General features: G+C 40.8%; 1 protein-coding gene across 1 annotated transcript in view; it reads right to left on the bottom strand.

The window, feature by feature from the left end:
- Positions 1-15,319, bottom strand: part of ADAM12 (ADAM metallopeptidase domain 12) — a 187,156-nt gene that overhangs the window by 135,720 nt on the left and 36,117 nt on the right. The window contains exon 3 of the mRNA XM_055818570.1: positions 3,776-3,849. Within this exon, the coding sequence (XP_055674545.1) occupies positions 3,776-3,849 (74 nt within the window). The remainder of the gene's footprint in view (positions 1-3,775; positions 3,850-15,319) is intronic.

Here is a 15,319-nt window from a genome sequence, read left to right as displayed (position 1 = left end):
AACACTTAAGTACTTTGCTGTATACAGACCGATTTCTGACAGAGTGTAAAATGTTTCCAGTTGAAGAAAAACAGCCAGTAGTCACATACCGTTCTGCTCTCCAGCTCAGATTTAATCTTTCAGGGGTTTTGTTTCATTTACACAATGGTAAGCCTACTTTCCTCTAAAACCAACCTGCTGCAATCAACTTTAAAGGGATTTATATGTGCACACATTACTGTCCCTTGCACAACAGAAGTGCATCAGTATTATTGATGTAATGCACATCAGTACAGTCAGCTGCTCTGAAGAGTGGTTTATTTTGCAGCTGATCGATGATTTTGCTGATTCTGGAAATCCCTCCATACGACAAGTGTTTCTAAAACACTTAAGGTACTACAGAGCTTAAGGTTCTCAAGAGTGCAATCATATTTTGCAACTAAATCATCGTAAGAAATGTACTCACAATGTAAGCTTGCTAGCAGGTCTTCCACAATTGAAAAATTGAATTCACAGCAAATGATTTTGTTTTTGCAATCACAAATGTGCAATGCCTGAAAATTAATCACTAAAATATTTAATGAATATGTACAAAAGTAATCTTAACAGCTGGAAACCATAAAGAAGACTTTAAACCCTAAGCTGTGAAATTAGGTACCAGTAACTCTTCCAGGAGTAACATATAACATCTTGCCCAGTACATACGAACACATCTTGCTGGGTCTAAATATCAGAAAACACCAAACTGACATTAAATATTTCCATAGATAACAGATGGTTTAACACATCAGTCCCCACTTGGGGTTGCCTAATGCATCTGAATCATGTTTTGAAATATAACTCAAGGTTTGGAAAATCTCTAAGGTTTTCAATAAATGGAGTTTAATGTCAAGACTACTCAAAGCAGCTGTTTCTACTAACCATGGAAAATCACATCCAGTTTTTTTGCATGACCCAATGCAGAAATTATGTAATTTAGGGGTCCCATCCACCTCCACCCCCACCATTCTCCAAGGAATAACATGCTTTACATGAAACTACAGTAAAATAACAGCACACATATCAGAGCTTCATATGTGTTGTCACTTATTACTCAAGAAAAGATGTTTGTGTTTAGCACTCTACTTCTGCCTAAAGCATGCTGATCTAATGGCTACTCCAATGCTCAGCATCAATGCTTTCAAGATATTTAAGACGCATGTTTCATGCCAACATCAGGAAGATGGAGCAGGCTGGAGGAGACAGGGTCTGTACGCACATCTGCTGGTCTTCTCCGCAGCCTTGGAGACGTGGGCAGAAACTGCAACGCGGGAACATTGCTCCCTTCTCCAGGTATGCAATGGCCTTCTCACACCTCTCAAATCCATAATCTACCTTAGGTCCAATCTGGCCCACTGCCACCAGCTGTTATTCTGCTCTGCAGAAATGCATTCTCTCATTTCTCTCCTGGACCTTATTTTTCACTCCACGAACCTGCAGTCCCCCCGACCCTGGCGGCAGCAGCGCCGTGCGCGCTGCCTGTTCCATGCCCCACATGACTCACCTCCTCTGCTGCGCTGGCCTCTCCATGCCAGTGACAAAATGCCCGGCACCGTCACTCCAGACAGAAGAAATGCAACCACCAGCTTCCACGGGCAGGCACAGAGGCCTCGGTACTGTTTGCCCCGGGGAGCACGGAGCAGTCATGCAGACTGATGCACTCTGTTATTTACAGAAACAGGCAACAAACAGACAACCCCCCACAGCCACTGAAGCAATTTCTGCACGGACTTGCAACACTCAGACCATTATTTCTTCTGAAAAATCAAAGTCAGTAATACCAGAGAAAAGGGAGAAATGATTCTGCAAAACCATGACCAACTTTTTCTGTGGTTTGGGATCTATGAACTGCCTCATGTGCTACGCGGGGCAAACACGGGCAAGGCTGATCGTACCGTTTTACAACACTACCTAGTAGTTCCTGCTAAGATGAGGAACCTCATGTTGTTAACACCATACACAACTCTTCTAGAATGCAAATCTTCTGGTGGACATCCCACCACAGAGATAGGAAAGCTGAAAAGTAATCATTGATAAATACTACATTTCTTAAGGAGCGGATCTCAGCGTCTCCGAATCTGGTTAGGCAAACAGATGCTTATGGAGTTAATTTACAGTACTTTTGTGTCCTGCTTCTAAAAGGGGTGGAGACTGTATCTTACAGTTTTCTAAATCTGACTTTATTACAGGTACAAGAGAGTTTGGTATGTTCAGCAAGGCCTGTATTAGCAGTTTTATGTTCTTTTAATCGCTGACATGGAATGTAAATAGTTTCCTCAATTGCCACATACTTCCCATTCCTGAAGGAAGGCACACCCTTTGACAAAGATTAAAAGAATATAAAGTTAAATCCCTGTTTACTAAAGGAATTAAATTCTCCTGCAGTTACTGAAACAGAGCATGGGGATCCACATACCCTTCAAGGATAGGAAATGAACAACTAAGGAGCATTAAAAATAATGTAAATAAAGCTCAAGTTTTGGGCCTGATGTTGAATAATAAAGTGGACTGGATTTTATCACAGCTGGGTAATGTTAAGAGTTCATCCAAACGACTGGAAATAAAAATTGTTTTCCTACAGAGGACTGAAGAGGTGCCCCATCATTTTCCATTGCAGCTGTCCATCACCAGCCCGAGGCAGCACGTACCGGGCCTCCCTTGGACATTTGCTTTCACATGCACATTCCTTCCTCTTAACACATAAAGCTGCGCCGCTTACATCTATGGTCTCTATTACAGTAAAAAAATACCTCTGCTGCTTTTATTTCACAGCAGGGAAATGTACAGAACACACAGATCCTTGCTAACATTTATAAAAAGTTTTCCCTACGTTGACAGTGATCTTTGGTTTTCCTTTGACGAGCAGCACGTAGCTGTCCTGATCTGGATCCTCACAATGTATTCTGGAGATGCTCTTAAAGGAAAAGGAGTTGAACATTTGAGAAGGTAGACTAAGACTTTGATGACTTTGGTTCCATTTGTCACGTACTTCCAGAGAACTGACTTAATTTCTGTATGGCTCTGTACCCCTTTGTACCGCTCTGTAAAAACTCTGTGGGACCACCTCCAAAGCAGCCCCCACTATCCTGCTCCGAAAGCTTATGGACACCAGCAGGAGTTGCCAAGGGCACATGGGAGAAGATGCAATATTTATGGCTCACAAATAAGGGCTCAAGCTAAGCTTTGGTCATAAGCCTCGTGAAAAGCGCAAACATCCCATCCAGCCCCTCGCCAGCAAACCCAGAGAGCTCCCACTTCAAAGTCCCGCAGGGAGTAAGCCCAAACCCTTGACTCATCATCCCTAAGCAGATGCCTACAGCCACTGCACGGAGGCAACCATGAACCATGATCGTGGGCAGCATTAGGAAGGATGAGCTCAGCATTAGGAAGGATGAGCTCCCCAAAAGACTTTCCAAAGACTGTAGGAGTTTCCATGTAACTGTAAATAAAAGGTCTTACCACAGGAAAGGAGGACAAACCCAAATCAAATAAAAATAATGATCAACAGGAAAACACTGAGAGGCAACATGCCCCTTTTCAGTCCCACATAAATGCAGATGATCATAGAGTTTCTTGCTCTATAAGCAGTGTGCAAATACACTCCAAACTGGAACAAAGAGCTGTTGTTAGAGGCCTGTTCCATAAAGGGACCAGTAGCAAACGTGGCCCCGGGTTACTTTTAAACCATCAATTTTAAAATTATAACCCTTCTCTCAGAACCTCCAGTACAAAGTGAACATGCAACAAGGGTACTTACTCATTCCTCTCCAGACTGATGACTAGATGTTTGCTTTCTGCTTGTATTACAAACTGCAGCAGCGCTGGGTGATTCTGAAAAAGGAAAACAGGAGTTGGCTGAGTCCAAACCCAGAGCCCATCACCCCGCACCCAGCTCTGCCAGGCAGGGGACACGTGTTTGTCACTGCAGGATCAGGCCCTGCTGGGGAAGAGCAAGCAGCTACAAAGAGAAGTGTTCGTGGTGCCGCAGCTCAGCGCGAGCAAACATCGAGAGGCGGCACAGGGCTGCAGGATTTCACACCCAGTCCTCCAGACATCACCGTGTGCCCTGAAGCAATTGCATCACTTGCAGCTTTGCACATCAGAGTGCAACTTGCCTGGGAAGATAAGCGTTAGTGGTGCAGGACACATCAGTTCAGGAGACATCTGAGACAGTTTTGAGTTTTCTCTTTTTCCTCTCCATATAATAGCATACCTACATTAAACACTAATATCTTATTAATGCTCAATCTTGTTGTGCTATTTTTATAAAGTGAGGTACAGATAATCAGGCTGGGGCTTCGCATGACCGTTTTCAGTTTAAGATATCTATGTTCAAAGCTTTAATATCCTGCATTAAGAGCAGACCTGTAGTGCTGTGATCACCGTCAGCAGGGTGGCTCTAATAGAAACGCTTTTTCCCTGAAGGCTGAGTATGCTCAGCATTCACATGTAGAACTGCACATGTGATCATGGAAACTAAACATAATGTACAGTCATGCTGAACTATTTTTTCCCTATAAACAGCTAAATATTTTAATATGTGTTTTAAACTTTTCATAAGGTATTAGGAAGTTTTAGCTTAAAAAATAGAAGAACTGGTGTTGGAGCAATTAAAAATATGGTCAACAGTATTATCAAGTATCTCTGTGAGAACAATAGACAAAGTATTTGTATGTATACGAGTATTTAAGAGAATTTTCTAAACAAGACATCAACAGCAGGGCACACGGAAATCCCAGTTGCACTCCAGCGTGGAGCAGGGATCAGGACAGCTGGATTGCATTTTCAGCACCCTGATGACTGTGTGCAATCTTCATATTGCCATTCCCCTGATTGTAAAACAACCTTTTTTTTTTTTTTTTTTTTTTTTTTTTTTTTCCATCTCAAGCATTCGAAGGTAAATCCACTATTTTTTGGAAGCTGTGAAGGAGCATCAGGAAGGTCTGGTGAGCCATTTGCCTGCAGAGGCAGGAGGGAGCGGAGGCTCCAACATCTGTTTGCAGAAAGAGGCAGTGCACCTATATGGGCTCTTGCAACTGTACCTCAAACGAGACGACACAGTGTACGATATGCCAGTTAACCTTCATCCAAAAGACTGAACTCCCATACATTTTAAGACTGTTTACACTTAACTTACATTTCATTAAACAAACTTACTGGTTTGTGAGACAGTATTTCCTTGTTTTGAAATTCCAACAGTAGCTCAATATATCAGTTGTTCCTCTGTGCACTCAATATGCTTTTCTGAAGATTTATGTCAGCCAGTTGCAGGAGTGAAGCAGAATAATTTTAGGGTTATAGTATTTAATTGATTTCTTGAGAAATGTGTCTGAATTTGTGACTGCTTACAGCGGTGCCTTGATGGAGCCCCGGCTGCGTGACAGTCAGAGCACCCCACCCATGAAATGCAATGGTTTTTAAATTATTTGGAAAATTGTAGATGTTTATTAAAAAGTGAAATTGTGGGGAGGACATCGTAGACTAAACAAAATTGTAATTTTGTTATAATAAAAAATAGCTGACAACTCCCCAGTGCTCTCAGACATTATTAAGCACAGATTGTGACTGACATACCATCACTTTCTTCTAAGTGTCCTGCCCCACTGCTCAGGCAAACCCAAACACGTTTTTCCTCTCCCCATGCAAAACAGCAATATTGAAATTCTGCATCTACGTGAACTTTTCAGAAACCAGATCCCACTGCAATGCTAAATAAATGCTTCAGACTATCCTTGGCATTCAGCAAACACATGGGAGTCATTTATTGGCATGAATATTTAGGAGTGTTGATTACCACTTTAATATTAGTGCATTGGTTCCAAACCCCGTAAGATATACATACTATAGGGTTCTGAGAGAGTAAGATACAATTAGTTCAATATAATACAGTAAAGAATGAAGATATTGCAGTAGCACAAATGGATTCTTTTCAGCGAAAGGTCCTCTGTTAATATGCAAATGATAACTATGTTTATTCATGAGTTCACAGTGGTACTTACTTGAAAGTCAGTTGATGTTAGTAAGCTGTGAAGTTAAAAAAGCAGCTGCAGAAGAAAACAGACTGTCACAAGACAAAAACGTATCTGGGAGAACTCCTAAAGCTGAAACTTCTCTATCGAGCACAACACTGTCCCCAGTTAGGATGCTGGACTGCTTTGTATGGCACACAGGTTCAAATTCTTGCTTTACCATAGATTTTTCTTTCAAACAAACAGCTCATTTCCTTGTTTGCCATCTGGAAAGAGATGAAACTATATTTTTTCTTATTCTGACTGGCAGTCCTAAGCATAAATCCAGTAAAAATCACACGCTGCTCAGGTGGTATAGTGATTGGAAACACATAGGAACTTAAAATGATACAATTCTAATGTGAAAGAAAAATAAATATCATTCAGAAAGGGTGGGTTAGGTCTGAGGGGTGGGTGGGGGTTGTCTCCCTTTTTTTAATGTATACATTTGTGAGATGAACTCAGATCTTTTACTTTTTTTGCAGCAGCGGTGGAGCCTTGCCTAAAGTATTTGCACAGTTCTGCTGCAAGACCTCAAAAGCTCATTTTGAATCTCATGAAGCACTGTAATACTCTCCCCTTACAATCAATATTTTCAAAACTGAGTATCAAGATGAAACAGGAATCACTATAAATACAGATATTAGATTGCTCATTTATATTTTCTCTTTAGAATAATCGAAAAAGCACATACTATTCTGCTCAGAACATTTCAGAAAGAACCACTTGTTATAAGCCTTTCTTAAGAACCACAAAAAATAATTTCCATGCTGATACCAGCACTTATTCCCACATCGATCCCTTTAAAATTATCAAATATGAAAGTAAAGTGAACCTTATGAAGGTAGCATTATTTAAACCATAATGATTGATTTTGCATGGTTCTACCTTCTTTTGTCTACACTGATGTTTCTAGTTCTTTCTACTCTTCAGCTACAGTTCGATGCTTTCTTTTTTGGCAATGTTTTTGTGGCATAAGAGAAGATTTCACCAGTGCACGCAAACTTTTCCCTGATATCCTAAGAGGCAGCACTGACTGCAGGATAATTGAAGTAGTACTCTCCCTAAATTTTCCCTCTTATTTAGGGGATTTACTTTCAAAATCTACATCAAATTGTATCAGCCAAAGAGGAAAAGCATTTTTCCCATTAATTTGCTCCTTGCTTGTTTGCTTGCTGAGGGACGTCGGTTTGAATTGCTAGAAGTGAAACTTAATATTCTGAAGGAAATTAGTGAAAAAACTAAGTTAAGGCTAAGCAAGAATGCTCTCTGATAAAACAAAAAAATGAATAAAGCACTACTTGAACAACTGGAAGCTGCTGAGTCAGCAGCCTGTTTCTGAGTCAGAGAAGCTCTCTTGTTTTCTTACAGTGGAACTGAAATCACCGCGCGCTAGTAAAACTAGTTTAAATAGTACAAGTTTTTTAAGTACTGTTAAACTTTTTCTCTTTTTAATCACACCGACCTAGAGATATTAATACAGAAAAAGAAAAGGCAGGATGGCTTGGGATTAAGGGCTTCCCCTGTGAACCTGGAGGTGGTGTTGGGAGCCCAGCTCTACCATGGACTTGTGTAGTGGCTTAGGGACAGCTGTGTTTCATTGTGGGAACAGCAAACCCTCCAGCTGAGCCAACAAGTAACACCTCAGCTCTTCCTGGGCTTCGCTTTCCCTTTCCACCTCTTTCTTCCAACCTGCCTCTGCAAAATGGACATGGCAAGAGCTTTCATCCTCCTCTCTTTGTCTACTCAGCATGCAAACTGTTTGAAAGGCATGCTTCCTAAACACGGAGGTGAGCAAACAGGCACCTTCCTTCTGGTAAAGGCATCAAGGCATTTCAAGAACAGTGGCTCAAAAATAGCAATAATACTTTTTTTCCTTTAGTTGCTCATGTTTTATCACACCACCATGAGTACCAAGTCTCAGTAGCAGATTTTGAACTCATACTTTCCGGGACTGCTTTTGAATAATAATCATATGATAGCCTTAAAAAAAAAATAAAATAAAAAATCTGGTTTTATGCCTGAAATACTAGTAGCTGTCCATTTGGAGTACGTTTGTTCACCTTGGTGGGATGCCCATTCTGGAATTTGAATACAAAGTTGTTGTCACTGAGCATATTTTTCTGCACAGTAATCTAGGAAAAAGTCTTAATCATTGCTGGATCATCTCTTCCCTTGGGCTGTGGAGCTGGCAGCACTGTGATCACACTGTGGTGCTCTGAGTTTTTCCCCTGATACTGGCTGTTGAGATTGGTATAGAGTACTTCATGTCATTTCTTATTACATTTGAAGAGACAGAAAACTGATTAAGTGGACAGTCCTAATACGTTTACTTTTGTAAATTCCTCTCTATAAAAGATGAAAGATTTTACTGGATTAAGATACATGAGTTAGACCAGCACGTATAGATTTAAATAAATTAAAAAAAAAAGATTCTAGCAATTACATAATAGAAATAAACAGAAAAATTGGTGGGCAAGGGGAAGAGTGTAAATAAACATTAATTCATTTGGAAAGAGAAATGCATTGTGAGCTGTATCAGATGTCCAAACCCAGTATTTGAGAACAGAGATCAGCACAAGACACAGAACCAAAAGGGATGACTCTGCTTCTCTGGTTTCAAAGTTTTAAATTATATCCTAACATGGTAGACTGAAATAGGCAGGTTTGTTTAATCCAACAAAGTGGTTTCTAGCCCCTCCAGAGCTGCTATTAACTTCACTAAAGCCAACTTTGCAACACGGTCAACTTTGCCTGTGGTTGACCTACACCCATGAACTGCTTGTTACATGCCAGACCACAGTTCATGTGAACTGTCCTGACAGGTCACTGGTGGAACACTCCTAGCCTGAAATGGGTCAAAATCGGCAAGATAGTAAGGAAAAAAAAAAATTAGAAGAATATAGATTGCAATTAGTTGTATGCAACAAGGCTTGTTACATTTAACATGGGGCAAATATGAAAACACAGCAAAAACTCATGGACTGTCACATTTAATAATTAGTTGCTTGGACTTTAGATTGAAGCAAGAGAAATAACATCATCAGTGAGAAGCAGAGGAGAAAGAAGAGATTCTAGAAGCCACTCCAGCCTTGCACAAAGCTTATCAGCACTGTACCGGACCATGACAACAAAGTACCATTTTCCCATAGGATGCATAAAGAACACAGAGATTGCAAGCAGTGTGCAGCTTATTTTGACCACTACACAAAGCCAGCCGAGCTGTGATACGGACGTGGTTGTGGCTGGTAGCTTAGCACAGTGTTGTACAAGGCAGGTGGGTGCAGAAGCAAATCCATGCTTGTTTATGAAAACAGGGAGGGGAATAGTGAAACCAGAATATGTTTCTGAAACTTCAGCAGGTGTTTAGAACGAAACTAAATGCATGCGAGTTCATTCACGCAGAAATTACCTACTCACATGGCCAAAGACAGCCGACGAGGACTGCTGCCTTTAGGTTACCTGTTTTCCCCCAGCGTTAACACACATCAAACCAGACTTGATGATGTGATAGTCAAAGTACTCTCCCAGGGGATAATTCAGGAGTATTTTTTAAACCATGCAAAAAGGACCAACATTTACTCGAAGGATAAAACCCTATTTACATTCCCCTGTATGTTCCTGAAAACAGAAATTCCAACACAAAAAAAGTGAGGGTCGTAAGTTTATGTTAGCTCTTAAGCATAGCTCTGGAAATGAAGGACTTTTGAGATATATCAGATAGTTACATTCCACCAAATCTAGATGCTTTTTCTCGTATCTGAAGAGCTAACATCAGGAATTAGAAATTGCATAACTGACGAAAGAATACATTAATTCCAGTAGGGATAAATGCTATGCCATTTTCTGCTATCTATATGAAAAAATACCCCACCTCCCACTCCCCTTTATTTATCACACACTGACCTTCTGTGTCGGTGCTTTCACAAGCTAAAAGGTATGTTTATAGGTATCAGATTTTTGGTCTGGTATTACTCCTCTTCTATCTGTAATACACAAAACTGGGAAATCTATAAGAAATAAAGCCACCTAGGGAATCTTACCATGATAACTGGAATTCAATCCAACAAATGCAAGCTGTCTACAAAGAATATACATTTAAGGTAATTACAATGAGCAACGAATACTATAAATTGCATGCACTGCTTTTAAATCAATAAGTATTTCTTCTTTTACTTTGGGCTTTAGTTTAGAAGTGAACACAAGAGGCTATGTTTCTTGCAAACACCTCCAAAACCAAGTGATATTTCATGCGGACATGAAAAGTATAAACATTTAATTCATATTGTTTTGCAAGTTCCTGAGGGCAGCGAATTCAGCTGTGCTTTCCTTACTGTCAAATGACAAGCATGTATCCATGTGGCTGTATATAATGAGTAGCAACAAAGAGAACAGAGTATTTTGCAGTTGGTTGGTTGTTTTGGTTTTTTGTGTTTTGGGGTTTTTTTTTTTGTTGTTGTTGTTTTTTTTTTAAATGGCGTAGCAAAGAATCAGAGCCCCTTAACAAATTGGCTGAGCCACTCCAACAACGTAGGAAACCAACGACCTTCTAAGTTTGTTCCCAACTTTAAAATAAAGTGATTCTTTGAAAACAGAATCATCATATTCTTCTCCTTGCTGATGGTAGAAATAGATGCAAGATTCTTCTATCAGGAAGGCACTGTTTCTAACCCAAATTTCTTTTTCTACACACACTCAACCCCCACCCCCCACCCCCGCCTTTTTCAGTACCTCCTTGTATAGCGCAAGAATCTGCTGCTTGGAGGCGGTCAGGCTTTTCCACCCTCTTCTTTGCCTGCCCCCTTCACCACCAGCCAGCGACCTGTCACCTGCTGCCCACCACAAGGCACAGCAGGAACCATTCATTGCCCATGAGGTCCTAAGGCAGGGACAGTGCAACAGCAGCAGCTCTTTGCCTCTTCCCAGGCTTCCTTACAGGAACAGAAAACCCCACCACGGAGCTCGTGTGACATGCATAAAATAGGAGTAACAGAACAACCTTGGGACTGACCCCAAGCAGCAGACTTCTCTTCATAAGCTAAAAAGATTTTCAATCAAGATGAAAAAGCAAAACCAAAACTGTAGGTGCACTGCCTCATACCGCCAGCGGTCCCAGCCCCCGGCCATCAGGTTATTTGGAAACATCTGCTGAAGCTCCAACAAATCTCTATAAAGGGCTATTTAAATTAACAGTTCCTTGCTCACTGTTGGTGTCCCAGGATCCCTATCTAGAGTTAAAAACCCAAGCAAATAAGGCTCAAGAAAGAGGAAACCGAGAAGTTAATTGTGCCAGACCAAAATCAATAAAACTACAGAGCTCTAGCACACAGTTTCCTGGTTTCCATGCAGAAATGCAAAGCTAATGACTACTCTGGGAAAGGGAAAGCATGCTTACAATTTAGCTACATCCTTTTTGTGAGGTATTCCTGATTTACATTTTTTAAAAATTAAAGAATAACCTAGCTAAAACGTTCAAAATGTCATAACATTATGAATCAAATAATTCAGGAGTAAATCCAAAATAACCAGTTTGATGTTTTAAAGAAATCTGCATCTTCTGAGGCTGAGTAGCTATGCTATGAATTTATTTGGTGTCAGTAAAAAGTCAGGCATGAAAGCTGAATGCAACATTTACACCATATTTTCATTATCGGGCACTGAAGTTCTGCTGAAGCAGACTTGTGTGCATTTGGCCAGCTAAACGGGGATTAACAGAAAATTCACAACTTTATACATTAAATAAAGTAAAATGTGTTCCTTCTTGCTTTTTAATTAAATCTATGCAGTGCAAATAAGGCAGCCTTGGTTTTTAAAGCAGCTATGCAATTATCTGCTGAACTATATTGGTTAAAAATAGGTCAAAAATCAATACTCCCTTTTCAGGACAAACTTTGAAACTAAAAAAATCTTCCAAAGACTCCTAAAAACAAGTTCAGAAAACAAACATGAGTGAATTATGAAAAAGGGGGCTGGTTTTGCCAACACTTTGAAAAAAGCCGATTGGGAACAAGCTCCGCTATCCTGTGTGTCAGGATGTGGTTTGGGAGAAGGATGCGTGCTGTAATACAAACCAGCCAATGCGAGGTATGGAAGCCCTTCCTGTATCTTTGCAGCAGGATGGATGCAAACCAACATAAACCAGCATTCGGTGTGTATTTATTACACTTCTCTGCGTGCCTGATGACCTGCAAGGAGTCTGCTCCGCATCTGGGAGGGGGTGATTCGTTAGATTCACGAATCACAAAGGCAGGAAGAAAGGAAAATGCAACAACATATGGTTTTGACTGAGTGGGAATGGCTGCACCAAACTGTGAACTCAATTTTGTATTAAGAACAACTAATAAAAATAATAAAAAATACGTATGCTTTCAGCCAGCTCTCATTTATTGCGATGTATCCCAAACAGATCCCCACTTTGGGTGCTGCCTGCCAGCTCCTTAAAGGACTGTCCCCGCAAAGCTCTCTAAGGCCACTAAACGTGGTCATTCAGGTGCTGACCTGGCTCCATGGAGCACAGCACCTTCCACCCGGACCATCGGCATGACTGGCAGGCCCTCAGCTTGGAAGCAGGTCAAGAGCAGTAGTGCTTTTTCAGCTGAGTCTGATGGAGGGGAGTGCTTGCTATCACAACCCATGTTATGGATATGTAGTTATATCAATATATCATCTTTATATCATATATAATATATATTATTATTTTTATATAGAGACCATATAAAATATCATCTTTATATCACATATATCTTATTATATATTATATCATAAAATACATCATATATATCCACATATCTATGTGGATATATAGCTATACAGGAAAGACCCTGCCCTGCCCATCCTCTGACACACGGCGACCTCATCAAAGAGATGGGGCAGGAGGCTGCTTGCAACAGCGCTGGTTTTAACTTTTTGAACAATCAGCAAATAGAAAGGTCTTTTTAATAGTAACGAAACCAACCAAACAACAAACCAAAACAAAGAAACAACCTTGCTGCAGAGTCTGGTTGAAAGACTGGTTAAAAAAATCAGTCCTCTCCTACATAGTTTTTTCCTTACTGTGTTGCCCCAGAAGGTTAAAATAGAAATATCCACAGCCCTGTCAGCCCCTGGGGGAGTGTGGCTTTATATCTGGAAAAGACAACTAGTTACCACACAGCCTTGCAGGTCCAAGGAGCACGTGGCAGCTCACCGTCCCAGCACCTGCTGCGCTACCATGTCTGCTTGTGGCAGCCTTGTGCTATCACCTCTGCACCACCACGGGTCACTCTGCTAGAGAAATGGTGAACACCTGAAAAGTTCAGGCCCAACATCAGAATTTTTTCCCTGATACAAAAATGGACACAAACCTGGCAGAGGAATGAAATAAGCTGGAATTTTCTCAAAGTAAACCCATCGTCATTATGCAGTATTTACACTGTACGTATGAATCACAACTGTTCATTTTGCTATCAAACAGATGGAAGCAAAAAGTACCTCATTGTTGGAATACATTATGTGCTGCTTAAACAATGCTTCGTGGAAGGCTGTGCAAGGAAAACAAACGTGTCTGTTCTGTAGTAAAGTGTTACAAAACAAAACTTAATAGAGCTGGCAGCTAGGAAGCAATTGCAGTGGGTCTGGGTAGACTTAGTGATTGAAGAGAACTCATTGCAGACGGTCCTTTGCAATTTGGGTAATTATAACGTGAGTGAGCAGCTGTTGATATTTGCCAATTTAAAATGTAGGTGAACTTATTTGAGGACTATGCCATGTAAATTTAGTAGATCCCACTTGGATTTAAAACTACCCACAGCTTTTAAAAGTAAAATTCCTCCTCTTTGTAAGGACTCTGGGGACCATGACCTCCTTTTCCCAGGAGTTTGATGACAATGTCATATTCTTCCAACGTACTCAAAAACTCAAGGTCAGGCACGGACTGTGTCAAAGACTGTAGGTCAACTAGTTGCCCACTGTCAATACGTTTTATGCAGCTTACCCCCTTTGTCCTGCCGTACTTTCTGTGAGTATTCCAGTTTAATATCTCTACATTCTGCCACCCACACATCCACTGTGTTTTAACAGAGCTGGAGCTGAACAGCAAACCTGACCCTCTTTAGAGACACCTCTTCTCTCTGTCCATGCACGTAGTTGTTTTGGCATGTATTTGTGGGCAACCCACAATATGCTGTGCACTGTGGAGGATAAGAATTGTGATGATAATTACTTCTAAGTTCCCAAAGATAAGAAATGAGGCGTCCTCCAGATTATATCTGAAAATGTTCTCCACAGTGGGAGCTGTCTGGCATGCTGAGCAGGGCACAAGCAGATGAGCTCCGTGCACTACGCACAACAACTGTATGCACAACGTATTTGTGTATGCTGGGGAAGCAGCAGACCATGAGAACTGTGTTTCAGGGCCAAGAGAAAGTTAAGTCTGTTCTGAACTGTGCCCATTCCAGTTATCTGAGCCACCTGCCCAGTCCTTAAGTCCCTTCAGCGTCACTTGCATCCTCAAGTGACTGCGACAGTCCCGTGATGGACGTTTCTCCACATCCATACGGAAGGGTTACACGGCCATTGATGAGCAAAAATGAAAACCATCGTCAGCCCCCTCCCGATAATTTCATGGTTCAGCTAACTAAGACAGAAAGCAATAACAAAAAATACAGTAGTAACTGTGTCCACCGAGAAGCAAGCTGAGATGGCCACCCATTTCACTGAACTGAAAGTCAACTCAGAATACTTCAAGAAAGCCCATAAATAATTCTATCACTGAAAGAGGATTTCAGATGCTTTTTGTTTCCCGTCAATACAAATCTGGCTGGGCTCAGTAAGTTATATTAAATGCACATGTATCTCCTTCAAGCCACATTTCATGCTCTCCAAACATCTTTCTCTAAATTAGATCCTTTCATATTCCTTGAAAAGCTCAGTTCTTAATTAGGAAAGAGTTCTGATTTTCCATTTTCATTAATTCATTTGATTTCAAGATTTGGAAGCCAGGGTAATTGCAACTAAATGAAATTTATTGAAAGGCAAAAAGATACAATCAGTTTCAGACAATGAGAAATGTGGGAACTTTTTTAATGCAAGTAAGGGGTAGGTCTGAATGTCCTGGCTAAACTGAATCCTTGACAATACAACAATCTCCAGAGAAGCAATGATATATGTTTTGCTTCTCTGAATGAACTCAGAGGATTGGCTAGATTAATGCTTAAATCACTTAATTATTTGGCTTAATTCACATGCTGTTCTTCACTTTCAGATCCCTTCAGCTCCCCTCCACTTGCACTGCTCCACTGCACCAGGTCTGTGCC

Source organism: Falco peregrinus, chromosome 1, assembly GCF_023634155.1.
Source record: "Falco peregrinus isolate bFalPer1 chromosome 1, bFalPer1.pri, whole genome shotgun sequence".
Taxonomy (NCBI): domain Eukaryota; kingdom Metazoa; phylum Chordata; class Aves; order Falconiformes; family Falconidae; genus Falco; species Falco peregrinus.
This window is presented reverse-complemented; position numbering and strand designations above follow the sequence as displayed.